Source organism: Plutella xylostella, chromosome 5 (genome assembly GCF_932276165.1).
Source record: "Plutella xylostella chromosome 5, ilPluXylo3.1, whole genome shotgun sequence".
Taxonomy (NCBI): domain Eukaryota; kingdom Metazoa; phylum Arthropoda; class Insecta; order Lepidoptera; family Plutellidae; genus Plutella; species Plutella xylostella.
Genome location: NC_063985.1, coordinates 7,576,731 through 7,596,740, shown reverse-complemented (window position 1 = coordinate 7,596,740; position 20,010 = coordinate 7,576,731). Strand labels below are relative to the sequence as shown.

At 38.3% G+C, this 20,010-nt stretch overlaps 1 protein-coding gene and 1 long non-coding RNA gene across 2 annotated transcripts in view; both read left to right on the top strand.

The window, feature by feature from the left end:
* Nucleotides 1–1,635: 1,635 nt before the first annotated feature.
* LOC105391259 (tyrosine-protein kinase Drl) overlaps nt 1,636–20,010 on the top strand; it is a 33,228-nt gene continuing 14,853 nt past the window's right edge. The window contains exon 1 of the mRNA XM_038113059.2: nt 1,636–2,057. Coding sequence (XP_037968987.1) covers nt 1,967–2,057 — 91 coding nt within the window. The 5' untranslated portion in view covers nt 1,636–1,966. The remainder of the gene's footprint in view (nt 2,058–20,010) is intronic.
* Nucleotides 17,195–18,585, top strand: LOC125491360. Its single transcript, XR_007268267.1, has 2 exons — nt 17,195–17,687; nt 18,324–18,585. It is a non-coding gene; the product is annotated as an uncharacterized LOC125491360 (long non-coding RNA).

The window sequence follows — 20,010 nt, the reverse complement described above, 5'->3', positions numbered from 1 at the left end:
AATAGGTAAGTATTATGGTATAGGTATGAAATTATGAATATTCCGGCTTGGTAAATGTGATTAACAACCCTAGCTGAGTGACAGTAGGACGGAACTACAAACGTCAGGGGGTCTAATCCGACTGTTATTAACCCTAAAGTAGGTATAGGTACTTAGGTACCTATCGTAGCTTCGATTGTTTGATTTGGACATCAAGGACTACAAAAATGTCGTCCACGTTAGTTGACAAGACTACCTACTGGATAAAAAGTAGTGAAATTCGGCAGCAGTTGTTGCGGGACTTGCAGCCAGCAGGGCTGGTATTTCTATGCTCGTACCCTTCTTAGGTAGTTACAGGAAAGTGATAATAGTATTCTCTTGAGAGGAGGCCTCTATACTATTTTATTTTATTTTACTTTATTAGGAAAACTTACAGCTAAATCAGTAGGGTAACGTAACGTACCTTGGGACGCTTGTACCTCGGGACATTGATTGTATTTTAAAAACCGGCTAAATAAACACATTAAAATTCTACCCTAGGCATAGTATTTTACTCGTTTGGCAAAACTAGTGTGTCTCGTGATCATACCATAGCATCGAGTGTGTGGTGAAGACAATATGAAGTTTTTTGGAGTCAAAAGTAGCTTTTGTATAGTTTTTTGTGTTGCTTTATCTCATTGAGGCATGCTCAAAATAAAGACATGGATGTCACGTATAACTTTTCAGTTATTTAATTTTATGACATGGCAATTATCTGAAAGATTCCTATTAATTAAAAATAAAGATATTTAAATTTTGGTTAAATATTGCTTTTTTGTACCTTGGGACACGATTAAATTTGTACCTTGGGACACTGTTTTCTATGGCTTTGTACAATGGAAAATGCAAACATCTAAATAACGCCTTATATCTCTGTTCTTATTAGTGTCAGAGTGAAACTAGACAGAAGAGAGATGCAATAAATCAATAAGAACAGAGATATAAGGCGTTATTTAGAAGTTTGCATTTTCCATAGTACAAAGCTGTAGAAAACAGTGTCCCAAGGTACAAACGTGTAACGTACCTTGGGTCAAAACAAGAATTTTTACTTTTATCTTAATTTAATAAAATCTGGCCACACTAAAGCTTTAGCACAAATACTAGTGATAATAGATTAACTATATATCCAACCGAATAAAGAAAATTTCACATTAATATCTTAATGGTACGCTGCGATAGCTTCATTCAAAGTTGGGGTAGTCGAAAATGTCCCTAGGTACGTTACGTTACCCTACATTTATACAAAAATAAAAGACAACAAAAAGCCAATTAATAGGTACTATTTAGTTATCTTGCAGTCGTCGGTTTTTGGTAGCTATGGATGATAATTAATTAAAACTAAAGTACTTAAATATATTTTTCCTATTCATAAGCGATAGGTAAAAATACGTAGTGTAGGTCTTTCATATGAAATAGCATGCTTAGCATACTTACATACCTACCAATCAAAAAAACTTCCAATCAATGGGTTTACTAACTTAACTTTGTTCATTTTACTGTACTAGTAGTGACATCTATGAAACATTTTACGAACTATTTCAAACGGCTCGGACTGTCAGCAGAGGCGATTGCAACGCCATTCTGAGCGGCGAAAATATTGAGAAACAGTTTGACGGCAAATGCGCACGGGTGAGGACGTGTCGCTCGGTGTGACGAAGTAACGTTGCAAGGTTCATTGTTTATCAACAGTAATCGCGATTTAAATTGAAGTAAACAGTTTGAATATCAATAAACTTTACGCTAAATAACCTATCGCTTTCTAATAAAGAGGTCCGGATCGATCTAATTGTGAATAAATTTTTCTTCTGATGTGTGATCTTGCCGGTGAGAACAAAATCGTTTTCGTTGGACGGTGGTTGAAAATGTGAAACAAACGCTAGTTTGTATTTGGTACAAGTTGGGAACTAAGGGTTCGATTGTTTATTTGAGTGAATTTGAAGGAACTAAGATGAGGTGGTTTGTGTTTATGTTTCTGGTGCCGGCCTGCGTGGCCCACCTCAATGTTTACCTGAGTAGCGCCGAGGTGTGGAGACTTCTGGGTAAGTTTTATAATGTAGGTACGTAATATTTAGAGTAAATTTACGGTTAATAAATCCTACACCTACTTACTAGTTACTACATTAATTAAGTAAAAACAATGTTCTCTATTAGGATTAGGTTATAGGTTATGTATTGAGCGGGAGCCGTGGGGTTATCGCGAACTCAAAACGAAGTATACGGAAAATCGTTGTTACAACAAGTTCGCGATATGGGGGAAATTTGTACATACATCATACCTACCTAGTCTAAATAGGTACGTTAATAATTTTCAGAGTCTATCTGCGTAACCGAAGTCAAAGTTTAATTTTTACAACATCTGCAGTATATGTACTTATAACTACGTTTCTTCTTATCTAATGTGCCTATGGCCTGTAAGTAACTGAAACTCACAGATTTCTCAAAATCTAACTAGGTAACCTACCTATAATATTAATTTTAGTCAGGCGCTATCTAAACTTGAAACTAGAAATCGCTATGGATTTTTTGTTGTTGATATTACCTAGTTCAGTTAGAGCAAATAAATAAAACAGTATAGGTATTGGCGTATTCTAGGATCAGGGAATTAATCCAAGCCAATATACCTATTACCGTGTATGTATGTACTTACTATGTATATTATATATGCCGGCAAAACCACCTTTCTCCGTCTTCTGTAACTTACCTATTAAACCCAAATTAACAATATGACAAACTGAAATAGCTACCTTCCATTCCATATCCTAGATATGTTAAATGTAGAATACCTATATGCTAACATTGCACTGCAACTTTTATTTACCTCTGTCTGATATAGATTTTATTCAATTATTTGTTAACTCTGAAAACCCTTTCAACATTTTCAACTCAGCTACGCTCTATCTAAAACCCTGAAATAAACGTGAGCTGCATTTTTATAGTCATCGTCACCTTATTCTGTGGTAATCAGATTTAACGCCAATTACATCTGCCAAAATAAAGTGTCTCTCTAAGTCAAGATTAGGAAAAAAAATACAATCTTTTGAATTTAGAATTCATCCATACACATTGAAAGTAAAGTCGACAAAAACTGCTCCAATGTTGAGTGCCATTCTGAGAAACACAAAAATGCCTGCATAAAGCCCGACAGATTTACAACATGTCCCTTAAATAATGCCAGCCAACTTGGCCTTCCTTATCAGACTGTAGGTAAGGTACCTGGAAATCTCTGGAAATGGTCTATTTTGGCTTTAGTTCTGTTGCATGTTACGTTTTTTTTTCCGAATGATTTATTGTTCTTGGATGATGGATGGCTGTTGAAAGTTCGTATCGATTCATTATTAGATAAGATGTTGTGTACGAGTGGTTATCACCGGCGGAGGACTCATTATGTCCATCATTCTAATATGTACACTTGCCCAATACAAAGTTCCTACTAGTTATTTGTTTAGATTCTGTTAATGACTCACTTTAAAAAAGATTTAAGCTTCACCCTCAATGACATATTTAGTATGTACCTACTTTTATCCCAGGATTCCTCTAATAAACCCGTTAAATACTAATCAAATCTCACAGACCAAAGCTAATTAAGAAAATCATAACTTAAAAGCTCAGTGCTCTTCATTTGTCTACTGGGGCAGAGTAAGCCGAAGTGACAGATTTACAAGGGACATGCGCCGGCGCAGGTAATAAGGCTTAGCCGCGTGACGCGCCTCACAATAAGCTTCTTTTTGTTCCTCCACTATTATTCGAGCAACCTGCGGCCGCTCGCTGCACTCCATCATTGTCCTCTCCGAAGGACCATGTGCCTATTGTTCTTGCTTAAAAATTAGAATTTGAATAAACAAAACGAATATCCTTGCAACGGGACTTTAGTTGAAAAATCGACCATGAAAGCTTGCGCAACCGTCAAGGCAGCGCTACACAAACATGCGGGTCGAGTCGAGTGTCGAGTTATAGCTTTCATAAACATGAAATTAACATCGCATCTCTTGTTTCACTTCACGGAGCTTGTGGAGTCTCCGGGCCGCAGTAAGCGCGAGCTTTATCTGTTGTCTCCATCGAGCGGTTATCTGCTGTCATATATTTCAGATGACATTTATTGGGATTCCATGGAGCTCGGCCAATAACGCGACGCCTATAACGTGTACTGGACTGCGACACGCTGGGACCAATATTTTATCGCTCTTGCTTCATTATGTATCGCGAATATGGGTATTTCTTATTCTTATAAAAAATACTGTCTTACGTAAGAATCGGGTAGCTGGAAGCACTCATAGTTGTTAGGTATGAATTAAAAAAGTAAATCATATTTTTTATTGTACAGGCAAGTTAATTATGCATTAAAATACATAAGCCTTGTATTTATAGATATCAATATCCCCCCCAAAATGTCACAGCCGTGCGATGTCCGCTCACCGAATTACTCAACAAAATATTTTTCTGGAATTAATTGGTGCTTTTTTAGACAAAAAATCATTATATAATAATTTTATATGCAATTAACTTATCACAATACATATATTTCATGTTGTTTAGCTAAGTAAGTTTAAACCAAAACCTTTCGTAAAGTTTGTCTGATGTTTTTTTGTCAAAGCCGTGGCTCGAAATATTTACACTTGAAAAAAGGGTAGAAGTTTGCGATACGTATCTGCTATAACTATATATTTTTCTGCTATATCAACACTGTATGACCTACCCTTTCTTGGCCGGCATGAATGGTGGAGTGTAAATGAATAAATTTTTTTATGTTTTATTTTATAAATTAACACTCTGAACCTGTCCAGACCGTGTTCAAGTTATATAAGGTAAGCTCAACTGTATTGTCAGTTTGTTTTTCGTAATTTATAACTTAAACAATGTACTTACAGATAAAAGTAACAAATTGCAAAAATAATGACGAATTTTAAAATAATGTCAGGCACGGTGCGAAAATGTCACAACCATGGCAGTCACAGCCATAGCTTTCTGAGGCCATGGTCGTGACATTTTTTAACATGTCACATCCATGTCGAACATGGATGTGACGTAACTACCAAATAAATAAAAAATATAGTTATTCTGAAGGCACAAACTTTAATTTTATTTCTGTGAAAACTTTGATTTGGAATATTGAAAATGAGATTTACGCCATCAGTCATAATTTCGAATTTTAAACAAGGAATTTAATTTGTCACAACCATACTTTCACACCTCATTTTCTACCCCTTGCAAAGCCTGTTAAGCTTGATTGAAGATATTAAAATTCATTATTTTCAATACACTTTCCAATAACAATAATAAAAAAAAATAAAAAAAAAGTTTTAAAAAAATATTTTTTTTTTGTTTTTTTTAAGAAATACCCGAATACATTCAAATTTTATTTGTCCACTTTATGGACGCTGTCGAATATCGCATCTCCTCGCCCACTTGCCCGTAATCGAATGGTTGTACTGGCGACAAATCGGTGCTAAAGTAAAACGTGTTTGGAACATTTATGACATAGGTAGTAACAATAAAACGAAAGAAGTACTGGCTGTTTTACTTATTTTCTTCTCTGGATAGGTACTTACATGTGTGTTAGTAAAATCAGTTTTAAAGAATATAATATAGAACTCAAGATACATAGGTACGTGAGATGTATTGTATTTCTCAAAAACACATTGGTATTTTATTATTAATATCTCTTAAATCCGACCATAAAATATGACTGAAAATAATACAGAAAGAGCCGCCAAAAGGCCGTTGGTGCATTGCTCATTATTTTCTTAACCAGCACGGGGTGATAACAATGTGTTTGCGAGGTGGTTGCTAGTGGCCAGGAGCGAACGTCGATTTGGGGCGGAGTCGAACGACAGCGCTGTTTTATGGAGCTCAGATATAATCTACAAGCGCGGCATAAGCTCAGGCTCACCGGCGACTGACCTGCGGACCAACTAACGGGGAAACCATAGACTCAAATATAAAGGAATCGATTTTCAGACAGAATAGTTCAATCAACAAGTGAGTACGCAATGTACCTAACAAACACTACTTTTGTTTACATAAAAATCTACAATTATTTTCACAATTTTAAAGATAAATTGTAAAATATCTGAGTCTCATTTATTAAATTAGCCATGAAATAATTGACACAGAAAAAGTAGAGCAGTGTTACACGTCGCCAGCCAGCATCCGCTGTAAGGGGATCCCCCGCCCACAGATTGAGTTTCGTGGCTAGAAATGCGGTGGGTGAAAAATATTAAAAAAATACACAAAAAAATCTTCAAGTCACTCGATACCCTGTGAAGTGTTCAATTACGTGTCTAGACTTTATTTCTTTGCCAACCGCCGTAGATAACTACCTTGGCTATATTTTTAACATTCTCTCCCATTGCAAATATCTCTGTTTACTGTGGAGCTTTCGATAAAACTGTTTGTCTCTCGTCTGTAAATTGTCACGTTGCTGTTTCCGGTTTTGTTGAGTTATCTCTAAACGTTATCTGAAGGACGATCTTGTGTTTTCTCCGACCTATGCCAACTTTATCAGCTCCTCATATATCTCGGGGCTACGTGTAAACTGCTACACTGCCAAGCTTATCCATCCCATCCGGGCCATTATATCATCAGTAAATATTTTTTATACGTCTCCCAGTACCAGGTAGGGCAAGAATAGAACTAAACAAAACAGTCCCGGAATAGTTATTGTTATTTTAATAAATACTATTAAAGCTCTATTCATGGATTGTCATTGGGATCCCCTCGAATTGGAAGACGTCGTTTATAGAATTAACAATGAAATATTTCAATAAACAGTCGACGGCGGCGCTATATAAATATGGGCCCGAGTCCTTCTCGAAAGTATTCTCAATGTAAATAATGTTGACACGCGTGTGATGAGGAGAGGAGCCTAAATAAATTTAATTTCATGGGCGGATGCATCACGCGAGCAGTTTTTAATCCGGGGGTGTGATCGTGGGTCGCTAAGGTGAAAAAGGTGGAACGATGTCGGGATTTCTATATGTAATACGTGTACGTATGCAGATATAATGCGATCGTGACATGAATAAAATCCCTTAATTACAAAAACCATTATTCGTAGATTCGTTTCATGTTTACTATGAAAACCGCTGAACAATTTTCAGCATAACCATTCGCCAATGAAATGGTTCGTTTAAATCAATATTCACAGTCAGCATGCAGTTTTACTGTCATCAATCAACCTCTAACCCGAGCCTCATGCCGCGTAAACGATTTGCATCCGACTGATCAGTCTGTTTGATAGAAACTCGCCATTTATCACACACGGAGCTGGCATTGTTAACAAGCTGTGAGCTGCTAGATTGGCAACAGACCTCAATCATCGCCGATGGGCGTACGGTGCGGATCAATTTAGTGGCTGGAATCCATTAAGGTGTGATAATGGAGGAAGGTTTTTCTGTATTACGTACGTGCCGGCCCGCCGCTGCTCGTGTAGCTGAAGGTCGAGAACCCTTAGCATTGTGTATAGACAGAAACTACAACATAGTATGTAATATATCCGCATATATTATTTACACACTACCTTTAAGGTTTAGTTTTAGGCTGTAGACTTTACTCTCTAAAGAAATATGCATTTACATTACCTTAGGTATAGTATATGTACCTGTAGGTTAACTGATTAATAAAACTGATTTTAAATTCTGTTATAATATTTATTTAAAAAAATGTTTATGGGCTGCAATGAAAGAGAAGATCGGCATACATAATTAACTTTAAGATTCTACCGATAAGTTGAACAACGAATGTTTCTTGTCAGGCGACACCATTTGGGCAGCTTTCCTCTCGCCTACACCCAATGACTAACGACCAGCCCATTAGTACATCATCAATATACCCTTCTCCCGCGCTATCTGAATCTGTACGTATTTCTGTTCATCTTAGATCATGTGCATCATTCCTGGAACATCTTGTTACACTAAGCCAGTTTTTCTCCATCTGAATATATCAGCCATGTTGGGTGTTTGACGCTGACTGAATCCACAAGTGCTCGTGCCTTGTACCTTATAGTTCAACTTTTTGTTACCTTTCGAAGCTTGATAAATAGCTTTTCATTTATTTTGTCGACAGTAAGGCGAAGTTTCTCCTTTCTAAAATTGGCTCTTTAGCTGGCATTTATTTCTTCTTGTACTTTAATGCAACTATACACAGTTTTTATTTTTATCTAATATAGTATAGTTAAAAGTTTCGGGTCAGTAGACCCGTTTATAAGCCGCCTTATATACTCCATAATCAAATGACACGTTGGCAGAGTATCCAGGTCAGCTTGCTCTACAGTTGAATAAATAGCTCTTTTATAAATAACACGAAAGAGACTCTAGAGGCAGCTCGCAGCGATCCGCTCTTCAAACATTCGATAAGATACGACCAATTTGTTTAAACTACCTATCCAATAAGTTACATTTTATAATGAAACTTAAAAAAGAAACTAGAAAGGGATTGGTTAAAAAAATTGCGTACCTACATGATTCAGTATTTGTTTGGCTTGTTATTATGTAACCTACTTACTATTTTATATTGCTTGAGAAAGATAATATGATGTATCGCTTAGAAAGGTTAATGTGCCTGTGCAACCAATTCCAAGTATGTACTAGCAGACACGTGGAGGCGAGGTCTACGTTCAAAATTACCATTCTTACCGTGATCGATCTCATGCCTTGTTTAAATAATGGTGGTATGAGAACAAGGGTCGTACTCAATCAAATCTTGACGGGTTTTGTTGGTTTACCTTCGTTCAGTTTTGTGACAATTTGCCGAAGAATAGATGGAGATGTCGACACGACAAAAAGCTTCGATCGATCAGTGTTGCTGTGCTAGCGCGTATAACACATTGTCATCGAACTTGAGCGCATCTCCTTACTTAGAATATCTCTTTTTGTGACAATAGCTTGGTAGAGTTCATCCAGCAGAGTGCTTTTCCGATAGGTTGTCACAAAAATAATGACTTCAGAGACTAAAAGTACCCTTGTATACTCTCTCGGGACAAACAACAAATTGTTTCGTGGCGCGTTCTAAACAATGGGCTCAGCAACGTACTAAACTGGATGAGACCTTTGGATTTGGGAATTACGTTACAAACAAAACATTTATTTCCCTATTTTTAGGTAATGCTGACTGACATTCTGTGAATCCCCTTCGAAAAGGCAATTAGGTCAGACGTCCGGATTGACCTTTCGTTACAGACGGGCTGGCCGCAAGCTGACGGCATCGACCCGTCACGCATCCATCAGCTGCCATTGCTGACGAGTCAGTTTAAGCCCAGTTTAAGACTTGACAGCCGCCTCACCAGCATGATCGATGACATGCGAGGCGAGCAGGGAATGCGTCAAAACCGAAATAGCAGAGGCGGGCTGGACGCGCCCGACACAAACGTCTTAACGTTAATGACATTACAAGTTAACTGATTTCGAGCGATTTTGTTTTACTTCGTCGTGTTTGGAAAACACCAATTAAATATGATTCATGGGTAGAATGTGACATTCTCAATCCTCTAAATCTCTATAATGATGACGTTAGTGGGCAAATGAAAACGCTTAATCCGGTCCTTGTTTTTATGGATCCTTTCATATTCTATAAAGTTTCCAGCTGCGTGACGCCACGCCATATTCTCCGTAACAATATTAGGACTCCCGTTGCGGTGGCACACGACTAGTATTTTATTTCTCTCTTGTGTTTATTCAAAGCTCAAAGATACGCCATTAGGGATGATGCTATGACAATTTTGTTTAGTGCCTGGCATAATTGAATAGGCGGTGGGAAGCGCGCCACGCGACCCGCGGGATCGCGATGTCTGTAATATACTATTGTGTGAAACCGACATTTAATGAATCACGCCGGTTACAATGCTGATGTACGCACACTCACTCTACACAACACATTTATATTCTAAGGGCGAATTCGTCCAAACATCATCTTACACGAGAATAACTATACCGGAATAAAATTTATACGCGAGTAAATATCTAGGATAAGTACATTTGCATTCTACCAAGTTATACCATGATTAATTGAATGAACGAGGAACGAAACTGTAATGCAACTAAAATAAAAATAGTTGCGTTTCAAAGCATGCAATAGAAATGACATGCCAACTTAGTTTGAATAGATTATAATAGTATGAAATTGTTTATGTTTTAATATTTTATTTGCTGTTGTTATTTTGAGAATTTGTCTATTAACTTACTTTTGTTTATGTTTTGACAGATGTGCTTATATGTCATTATGACGGTTTTCTAATCAGCTGATGTGCCGCCGCCATTACAAAATTACTCTCGGATAAGCTCGTTACACGGTCAATTTTGGCGGTATAACATTTTATTCTTGGGATAAGCTACTTATCTTGGTTTCGGGTTTGGTAGAATGCAAAATCGGCTTACTCGCGAGTAACTGCTAGTTTACTCGTGAGTAAAAAGTTACTCGACGTTGGTCGAATCCACCCTAAATCGGTAAACACACATTTAAGGACTCCATTTTATTGCAGTCGTTGTTGTAGGTTGTCTTACCATTTCTTGATATGTTTTACATAAAAAAAACTTTATGTACCTAAAAATATGTGTTATGTGTAAGGACTGAAATTAAATGGGATTTCTTGTTTGCAAACTTCTTTTTCTGCTTCCTATTATTATGCCCGTGGGTATGCAGTGTGCACGGGCGCTGGGACCACACACGCGCAGGCAGGCACACTCGCCGGCCGCCGCGCCCGCCTCGCCTCGATGCGCTACGTTTACTCTCTCACTTACATCCACCAGCCAAGTGCTAACTACCACTAAACACCATACTACACCACACTCATGAATCTCATGATGCAATATACCATTCCTTTCCTTGTTAACGGTTTCATTCCTAATACCACTAAGTAGCCCCTTTCTCAGATTAAGTTTATTTGTCTATCAATTCTTCTTTATCACTTTACAGCTATGCTTGGGTGTGAGTATTACGATTTCTAAAACATGAAAGTACCACATTACCTGGCTGTCGTATTGGCAAAACATGGAAAATTTACTATGGCAGTATAATTAGGCACCGTGAAATATGACTCTGGAGTCAATTGTGCCATTGCTTTGGGTGACAATACACTATTTACGGGAAGGACCAAAATAAACAAACATCGGGCACAATCGGACGAATAAATATGCTGGCACAATGCACGGGCCAGCACGTCATAATAAGGCAGGGGCTTTTGTGTCCGCGGCTGTAAATCATACAGTCTTTTGAAGAGAATGGCACACCATAAATTATGTCCCGAAATTTTGCTGCGAAGCTATGCAACTGGGACGTTTTTGGTGTCGTGTAGGGATTCTAATGGCAAAACGAATTAATCAATAGAAAGCTGACAAAAACTTTTTTTAGAAGTCAATTGTTATTGACCCATTACTGTAAAATTAAGGTTTTAGGTTTAAATTATGCTCTCAGAAAATGCTTTTCAGTAAACATTGAACGTTAATATGAAGCATTCGGTTTTGTAATGGCTGCGACGGCATTTTATAGTTCACTGCACCCCTGAATAAACAGTCATTGGATCTAAATTTGCTTGCGCCGGATATGGCGGCCACTCGAACTACTCGCACAGGGATCGAACACTAAATCAAGTGTAGTGATGGTCATCTCTCACAGTATGCATGTACATCCTTATGAACCACAGTAATCTTGACACTAACCTCTTAGCTATTATCAGATGTGGTCAACTACGACCAAACCGAACCTTATTTTATGAGCTGTAAATCTTTCCAGTTATGAGCTCTTAAATAATAACATTTTATTGGCCACCGCCGTCAGATTGACGATTGCCCAGGTTTTATTATGGTTGGTGACGCGACCGAGACGTTCCACGATTTATGTGTTACCAGATTTAACTGCTAATGTGTATTATCCTTAAATATGTCAACCTCGCGTCTTACCAGAATGTCCCTTAGCGCTCATATTGAACAAAAACATTTTAACCAAACAATTCAGACTCCATTAGTGAAATAGTTTTTGTCTGCAGGACGATTGACACGTTCGTTTGCGCAAGATATCTTCTTTGCATTCCTTGTCGATAAAGCGACCACCTCGAAGCTCTCTGTTGGTGTTATCTTATTCTATTTCCTGCAAAGAGTGGCAAAATATTGTGGACATAAAGCGTGGGCTTTTTGCTAGCGCAACAAGTGTGGTCTTGCACCCTTTTTGAAAAGCTTCCTTGTTTTTTGTTAACTTCCAATGACTTGAGCATTTATTTGTGACGTGGATTGATTTGGGGTTTGATGCGAGGTAGGCCTTGAAGTGAATTCGTATGTTTCGCAGCATGGAGTGGCCGTCAGCCGGCCCGACGCCCCCCGCCGCGCTAGGGCCTGCTGCGTAGACCCGTATAGCCCCTAAATTTACATTCCAAATCCCAACAGGCATTATTGTGATGCATTCTGAGCACTGACTAGATAACGAACAGCTTCATAAATATAATAATATCCTATTCAAAAGTATATTGTACTAAATTACACTGTGTTACCTGGGACATACGGTTCCATGTTGCAATTGTAGCCTCGTCGCTTTATTTACATAAGCACAATAGTGATTATACTGATGCTGCGATTGAATTGTAGTTGGATCGGAAATTGAATAAGAATACAGTGATATTTTTGACAAATTATGGGCCTGCTACCTGTGCGACAGAACTATCCCTCCGCTGAGTCATGTCTCAAGACTTGAGAGTAAAAATTGCAGCATCACTTGATGTGGATTTTTTGAGGAGATTTGTTATATTGATTTAGTAAGAAGTGTTGAAACATCGCCTGCTGCCGGCCGACGAGCTGCATCAATACTGGGAGCACACTGTCGGATCCGTACAGAACAAATATTAGTGGAATCCGTTCGGAGGCGCGTGAGGGCCAATATTTGAACACTTTACACAGGTCGTTATTACTTGCTGGAGATTTCCATGCTCATGAAATCACTCAAGTTATCGATCTATAGATGTACACTTTGTTCGGTCTAATTCTTACTGCGTCTTTAACTTGAATTGAATTATTTTAGATTTAATTGAAGCACGTTAGTAACAAATTGTTACTATTAATGGCATACTGCGTTTACTTAACGGCTCATAAAACGCATCGTTACGATCGCTTGTAGATTTTTAAACGAGCGTTACGGCCACACGTCATTTCCTCGACGAATCGGGACCATTTAGTATCGGAAGACTTTTCAAATAATAATCAACCGGTGGATGTTTACTTCTACTCGGACGGGCTAACAGAATACGTGACCGGGAAAGAAAATTGTGTAATTGCCCGCAAAATTCCGTCGTCCGCTCATGTCGGGTCAAATGCGATGGAAGCCGGAGTTAGCTGAATGTTGCGAGTTGTTAGTTTAATTGTATACTGTTGCAGACAGTATCGTACAATCTGACTCAGCCTCAGCTGACATTTCCATGTTATTGCCTTCCTTGGCCACAGATTGCATCTAAGATTGAACCAACTGCCGAAACTACTTATCAAGTGAGTATGTACCTATTGTACTATAAGTATTATGATGTAGGGTTTTACTATTGTTTTATTGCTTGTGCAGCAACATTACCACAAATGGAATGCGAATAAAGAAGCTTCGGGTGTGGGCGAGGTGCATGTTCGCAAACTTTTGTGTTGCTAAGCCTGTGTGGTATGATATGATTATAATATAGCCACGTTTTACAGTGAAATGTACTTATTCGCTTGGTTTATTTTCTCTAGCTGAAGATAAAGTACTGAAAGGGTTTGAGCAAACAACCGTCTAACATATATTATCCTGTAAAACAACTTCATCTTAACTTTTATTTTATATGTGCTCCGCCGAAGGAGGAAGTTAAAAACTAAATTACTTGAAAGTGGGGTTTAGTTTAGAGTTTAGACGGAGTTTGTAGTCCGTGGTTACTGGTTAGCCGTAGGTACACACTCGCCCGCACCACACATAGCAGATAATTAATTACGGGCGACGTGGACCCTACAGTTCATTTTATACTTCAGTCTGCATTTTATTCACCTTTATCTCCCTGCTCATTTAAAGTTACAATAAAGTTCCCGTCTATGTTTTAGTCGAGCCAACGTCGTGCTCGTTCGACTTTTATTTTCCCGTACATTTCCGAACGCTACCGTTTAACTGATCGTGGTTTTGCATAGCGTGGTGTTAAGGTGGGTTTTATTTTGTGCCTCGGTGGATGTCGTGACTCGCGGAGACGTCGTCGGCAATAAAAAGTCCAAGAATTAGTGTGTCGTGCCATTTGGGGTTTATCTTAGAGGCGGAAACCGGTAGCGAGCTCTTCACGAAGTGGTTAGTCTAATTATAATGGGCGCTGGTCTGTTGGAATAATAATAATAATCCTCGCCCGAAGGTGCTCGTATAAAAACCGGCGGAGGGCGTGGCTGTGGCCCGGCTCTGTTTGTTTTCTGAAGTGGCTTTAATCCAAGCCGAAACTTGATTCTCGCTTCGGTGCCTTCTAATTCTTATTTATTGATAACCAACGCTGTTATTATGATGTGCTTGTGTCCTCGTTACCGCCTCATCCCTCTGTATTTAAATTTTTGGAGCTCGTTATATCAATTAACAACACTAATATTTCATAGTTAACTATTATACAATTAAAAATGTTGCCTAACAGCAGCTGAACAACTGGGTATTTTAAGTGAATTATTATTATACTACATATTAACTATGGATCTCTTCGAGAATAGCACGACGGAACCAGTGGGCTTCTCAGAAATATGCCAGAGCTTGCACTTTTAACGAGCTATTGTTAGCCTTATCTGCCATAAAATTTAGTCCTCGACCTATTGGGGGCTTGCGATTTGTAGTCATAAATCAGACGGTAACGTTTTCTTGTGCACCTTGGCGTGGCGTATGTTGGTTTTTCTGATGGGTTTAAAATGATAGGTCGTGTACTGGCTGGTTGAATTATGAAGCTTGTTATCCGCGCGCTGCTTTGTTGAAGCAATGAGCGTAATTGTGGCCCGGCAGGCTGGTTATCCACCGTGGTTCACGAGTGATCCATCTCGAGGCGGCGGCGGCGCGGCCCGCTGATGGATCGGTGATGGACTCACGACTAGTTCTCCACGTTCCTTTGTTGTTTTATATTCCTGATAAATGCTTCGTTTCACAATATTACTGTAATACTAGCCACGTGCATTGGGATTGGGTTGTTTGATCATAACAGCTTCCATAATGGACTCGAGTCGAAGAAATCTCCATATTCATTTTGCTGATTATCTTCAGAGATAAGGAGCCATAGTAATATTACTCAGATTACGTCCATAATTCAAAAGAAATACCAAAAACTAAAGGTTTGTTTAAGAAATGATGGTTATCGGGTTGGTTAATAGCATCCGAGTTAAGGCATTTTAGAGGCATCTATGCCGTGTAAGTTAGAAATTAGAAGTTTGTCGTGTGTAGGCTTAGAATGTTGATGATATCTGGTTAGAGCGTGGTGGTGGTGATGGGGCTCCCGCGGCCGCGTGTTGTGACAGCCTCCCACGATAATACGCCCGGCGCTGCCATGTTTGTTTTATCTCGACCCATCGCCTGCCCGTGTTAATAAATGTCTTGTATTGGAAAAAAAACTTATCGTTTTTCATCCTCGATATTTTTATGTCCCGCCGTTAAGTCGTACGTTTTATTTAGACATCGGTTATTAATAATATTGGATCCTTCAGGGTCGTTAGATCAAAATTTAAGATCTTCCCCGTGCATGTAGTCAGTTTTTATGCCTGTCGTTTTTTTGTTCACGTCAGTTGTGTGGGTCTGGGTTTTATTGTGTTTTAAACAAGGGAACCGGGTACGTGTTGGTGTAGTTTAGTACCTACTTTATATTCGAAACAGATGTTATCGTGTGACGATGTTTCGAAAATTAATTTAATTCGTCGTTGTTTGTTATTCGATTCGAATCACACGCGTATTTGAGCATGATTCTCCCATGTGCAAGCCAGACGCTCACTGAATCGTTTTACAGTTCATGACTCGTGAAGTTGTGACAGCACCTGTTAAGTTGGAGTCTAATTATGCCGGTGGCCGGGCATCCCCCGTCATCGAGGCGTGTAAATGGTATCACGTCTGGCGAGGAGCGCGTCGAATGCGTCGGTCACGGCTGCATTGTGCTCCGCAGCTCGAGCTCGCCTCTCCCGCAGGAAACATTACCATCTCAACAGCCGGAAACTGCGGGAAACCCATATAATTGGTAATTAACTTTATACACGCTTGTTGACGCGGTAACTGACGAACGCTATAAATGGACGCAATTCTAGTGGATCATTCCAAATGGAGTTAACACAATGGGACGGATTTTGGTGTACGAGTATATGGCAGAGGAACATAAATAAGTATTTATTTTAATAACAATGATAAACTTGTTACTAGATAATGTACGATTATGTATGTAGGTATCTAATAGTTGTCGCAGTTTGTAATAAAATGTAAACATATTAGAGTTAGAGTATCTTAAAACGAGTGGAAATCATATGCACGAGATTCTATCGTGTTTGCAGGGAACAGCGTTCAGATATTCAAAATTGAATTTTAAATGCGTGGACGCTGCGGGCCGGGCGCGGGCGCCGCCGCCGGCGCGCGCTCACGCCACGTCGTGCTGCCGCACTCTTGCTCCTTTTGCCCATTGTTTACTTTACGGAGATGGTTAAATATTGTGATTTCCATCATGGCGGACGGCTCAGATTTCACAATTATTTTCTGAGCCGTTGCCAACGCAATAATTTCATGTCGAGCGCGCGATGCCGTTCGTTCGATTGCCTCTGATTTACTGCGGAATTTTTGCAGCTGATTTTGTTTTGTACACGGTTACGAATTCCGTTCTGGATGTACCTACCAGTTTTGCAGACTTTGAGTCATATTTTAGTTAACTTGAGTAGACAGATAGATAGAATATTATTTATTTGGTTACATAGAACCACAGGAGTTCGATTAAAAAAATCAGTTCAGTCGGATGATACTTCATATTTCTCTCTATATATATATATACCTCCCTCCATCCCTGTCTGTATTTAGATTTGCAGAATAAAGAGTAGGTGTAAACAGCGGCGGCGGAGGGCCGCTCGTCTCGAGGGTGCTCCGCCACCGCTTCACAAACTGCTCTCTTCACCGCCAGCGCGCTGCATTTTCACTTTTTCGCGCCAAAATGAATTTATTTTTCAACAACGCGTATTTTATGCAACGCTTTAGATGTAGGTGTCCGGAGATGTACCCAAGTAGCAAAAATATGTGCAATAAAGGTAACGGCCACGTTCCTGTTTTGCTAATATGTGCTGTAAAAGTCCCGTAATTAGTCGAATAATGGTCGCGGCAGCGCTGTCTCGACGCGAAAAGGGCACAAATTATACAGCAATTCAGTGCTATGAAAGTCGAGTGATTGTAACCAAGAAGCTTATATAGTAGGTTAAAAGTCGAGTAAAAGTAAACTGTACCCAATTTAGGGTTGTCATAGCAATTTTGTTGCAGCTTCTACACTAAGGGTGCAGTAACAGCGATGTGGTGCTCATTAATCGACTAATAAGTAGAATAATAGCTGTCGAGTTGCTACAACTCTTCATTTTTGTGGGATAAATGCAACAAAATTACTTTTTCCCCACTATTTAGCTGAATTTTAGTCACACTGTTGCAGAAAAATATATGGAAGAAAATCTGTGGATTATTGTGACTGATCTATCGTAATGACTGATTACAAAAGCATAAAGGTAAGTAAGTCTCCATTAATAACTAAATGAGTTATTACTAGTGCAATTTCTATTGTTGCATTTTACACATTCGTATACGAAAAATCTTAGGCGCATTTAACTTTATCGATAAAGTAATAGGAATTCTTTAACATATGTTTAAGGGCTACGTTAAATCTTTCTTAAAAAATAGTAAATATGGTCAAAATTAATTAAATAAATTATAAAAATAAAATAATAGCCATGTTTGTTCGTATATCGCTATTACAGCACTATTAATCGATTTTTGATGCAATAATAGTTACAATGTTGCACTTATAGCAAAACAAGCAGCCATCATTAAATAAATTTAGGGTTCCTCAATGCAAAATCCTTAGCTTGACTAACCCGAGTTGGGGTGAATGTCATTTGATGTATTTTATTAAATGTAATTAATTAACGATTGGTTCATATTTGCTTCATTTCATACTTAATGATAAATTAGCAACTATATAATTATAAAAAAAAACTTCATTTTCTTCACACGATGAAAAATTTATTACATTGATTTTCAGAATAGAATATAGCAAACATTTAAAAGTGATTGATTGATTGCAAAGCAAGCAAGTATACAACTTGAATAAAGCAGAAAAGATACTAATCACGCTTTTTTTCCAGAATGGTTTTCAAGATTGTGCAGACAATTGAGAAGGGAGGATATGTTTTATGGACCGAGACACCAGGCCCACGATTTCTTCAGTTGTTTTCTGTGGAACAACGGAACCACTTGACGTTTCGGCTATCGCACTTGACGAATTTTGAGACAAATACTTTGTTTGAACCTTAGTTTGAATTTTTCCGTATCTTTGTTTTAATTTTCTTTTTTAATTTCCATGACTTGTAATCCATTTTATCACGTAATAAAAAAATGAATGTGCAATGGAATTATTTATTTGCTTGTCACATTAAAATACTATAAACTGTATAAACGTAACCAAAATGCTGTTACTGAATTATTTATCGAATTAATGTGCCATAAGAGCATTTCAAATAGTATGTGAGCTATTACAGTTATTTGAGAGCTTTTATTCGAAATGTCGATTAATGAAGCTATAAGAGTTACAATGATGCAGTATAGTAAAATAAAATCTTTTATTCAGCAAATTAGATCCAAATAATACAATGATGAGTAATAGTTCTATAATAGCAACCTGAACAATCAATAAGCGAATTAATAACTCTTAAAGCTCTCTTTCAGCACTAATGTGTGCGTTAAATAAAATAAAGCAGCTTTTATAGAAATGTCGAATAAACGGGCTATATAGGTCGAATATAGGTCGAGTAAATGTGTATTCGACATTGTTACAGCGCAAATTAGATAAAAATGCTTATTAATAGCTGTACCACTTTTATGGCACAATCTAGTAAAATTTCAGCCATTAATCAATACTTATTCGATTTTAAGTGCTATAAATGGGCCCTTATTCGACTATTTTGCTTGTTGGGTAATCTTTCTGTTACTTATTTAATGTTTTGTTTTACCCGTCCGGTTTCGTTACCAGACTTAAATAAATATTTAAGTATAACGTTAATTAAACACGATGCTCTCGTGTTTGTATCAATTTAATATGACGAGTACATGTAAAGCTACAAAGGCAAACACAGTGACTGGCTCCCAAGACATTGTTAGTACAAATCCACGACATAACGCGGTGTGGCAGTCGGGTAATATTTGGTTATGTTGTTTGACAAGCGCGGTGGTGTGTTCTGTTACTGGACACCTCCACTCGGCACCCAGTCTGTGTGTTTGTTTCGTGGAAATTGTCACATGTCGCAGTCGCATGGCGTCGACTGCCTACTGTTTGTACGCGGCCACTTGTGGCCACGCTGCTTGTTTTACTTTCCGTGACATCTGAGTGGTATACTTTACTATGTTTTTTTAATAGCAAAAGTTACATTATTGTACGGTCTACACATTTCAACCAAAATACTATTCAGATATGGTTATGTATTTAGTTACGGTTTAGTTTGTAAATGAGAAAACCGGTTAAGTATAGATAAAATCAGAACAAAATAAATAAAAATTGAACTTTCCCTCTACGCAAACAGATAATAACGATAACGGAAAATAAATCCTGTAGCGCTAGCCATGATAACTTGATAAGGAATCGATTTTTCGGTTGTAACCGCTACCGTGCACGATAACCCTAAGGACTGTGCCCTAATCTCGGCAAGATAAGCTCCCTCAAACCTACATAATTGTTGGGTACTTCTTGTGTACTTGCTTGTTTGGACTCACACGTGTTGAGACGCTCAAATGAAACAAGTCATGTTCCCCAAGGAATTTGTTTAATCCCACATTTAG